Below are 1,618 nucleotides of genomic sequence, written 5' to 3'. Positions count from 1 at the left end.
GAGTCTACATCTTCCTCTTCTAATCCTAATGCAGACTTCATATCTATAAAATGTAGTCACAGATACATTAATGAGAATATTTATTACTGTGAATTTTAAATACATATACAAGTCTATTTCCATTCATGAATATTTTTAAAAATTAAAAATAAAATAATAGCAAAAAATAATTGCAGAGGTTGAAGCAGTTTCAGGAAGAAGTTGGTAGTATGAAGAAAGATAGCAAAACATTTACAGAAATGGATATCACGTTTGGCTCTAAACGCTTTAATTGGATTTTTATAATAGTATTTAAGCACAGAAAAAATTTTTATAGATATTTACTAACTTACCACTTTTATTATTATTGTGCATCCCATCAACAGAAGTCAAATTGTCATTATTTGTTTGCTCTCGTGGAGCACTTTCGATACCAATACCATTTTCCTTTGTTCCAATTGTTGACTTTGTTGTTCCTTCCTATAAAATAAAAAAAATCAACTTCAGGGCCAACCTGTGGCTCACTTGGGAGAGTATGGTGCTGATAACACCAAGGCCACAGGTTCGGATCCCTATATAGAGATGGCCAGTTAGCTCACTTGGAAGAGGGTGGTGCTGACAACACCAAGCCAAGAGTTAAGATCCCCTTGCCAGACATCTTTTGAAAAAATAAAAATTAAAATTAAAAAATAAAGATATGAATAAATAAATAAATAAAGCAACTTCAGAAAACATTATATTTACGCACTCATGCCCTCAGTCAGTCAGTCGGTATGGCAACAAACATTTATTGTGTCTATCAAATTATAGGCACTANTTTTAATAGTATAAAAGGGCCTAGGCCAAAAACTTTTAGAATCGATTTTTTCAAAGACTACATCTACCAAACAGTCATTAAAGAATAATTAATTACTTTCCCCATTTTTAATAACCAAAGATACCAGACACCACACACGCATTCACACACATTTAGGTAAAGGTCAGAATTCTGATAAGCATTTTAAAACATTGGAAAAAGTCTTAGAGTCTCATCATTAAGGGATTCCAAATAGGAAAGTTTAGGTATTGAACTTAAATGTAAAAACATCTGAGTTAAAGCTTACATTTTTTAAGATTCCTTTTTAATATTGTTTGTAAATATCTTTTTTTCAAACACAGGTACCAACAATGACATCTGCATTATTTATGTCAAACCCTTCCATCAAATTCACACACAAAAAATTAGGAATAAGAAGACTGCGCATTTCAAATATTTTAATGTACTCTTTCCAGAGTTAAATTTGTATTGCAAAATTTACCTGATCTAGATGTTTGTATATCCTCCACTCCTACTGCTTTATTTGGAACAGAATCTCTCATTTCAACAGTAGGCTAAATAGGTTTTGAAACAAAATGATTAATAAATAACGTATATTTCATGGAACATGTAGTCAATAATTTAAGATAAAAATATACAAATTATTACCTTCAAGTAAGGATATTTCTCAGGAGACTCTGAAAAGCAAAAGGGACATATAATGAATTATATGTAAATATGACAAAGCCAACCACATATTCATGCAGAATTAGTATGGAGCTGAATCCTCATGCTTGGCTTCAAAAATGATTACTTTCAGATTTGGGTTTTCTGTGGTTAGGA

The 1,618-nt window shown here is 31.1% G+C and overlaps 1 protein-coding gene across 1 annotated transcript in view; it reads right to left on the bottom strand.

Moving 5' to 3' along the window:
* LOC103595932 (ankyrin repeat domain-containing protein 26-like) overlaps positions 1-1,618 on the bottom strand; it is a gene marked incomplete at its 3' end in the record, with an annotated part of 66,696 nt that overhangs the window by 15,572 nt on the left and 49,506 nt on the right. Inside the window, exons 12-13 of the mRNA XM_008579467.1 lie at positions 1,445-1,473; positions 1,278-1,350 (exon numbers count right to left, since the gene is read on the bottom strand). Coding sequence (XP_008577689.1) covers positions 1,278-1,350; positions 1,445-1,473 — 102 coding nt within the window. The remainder of the gene's footprint in view (positions 1-1,277; positions 1,351-1,444; positions 1,474-1,618) is intronic.

This window comes from Galeopterus variegatus, unplaced genomic scaffold (genome assembly GCF_000696425.1).
Source record: "Galeopterus variegatus unplaced genomic scaffold, G_variegatus-3.0.2 Scaffold1890, whole genome shotgun sequence".
NCBI classification, from domain to species: domain Eukaryota; kingdom Metazoa; phylum Chordata; class Mammalia; order Dermoptera; family Cynocephalidae; genus Galeopterus; species Galeopterus variegatus.
The sequence above is the reverse complement of the archived record's forward strand: the minus strand, read 5'-3'. Positions and strand labels throughout refer to the sequence as shown.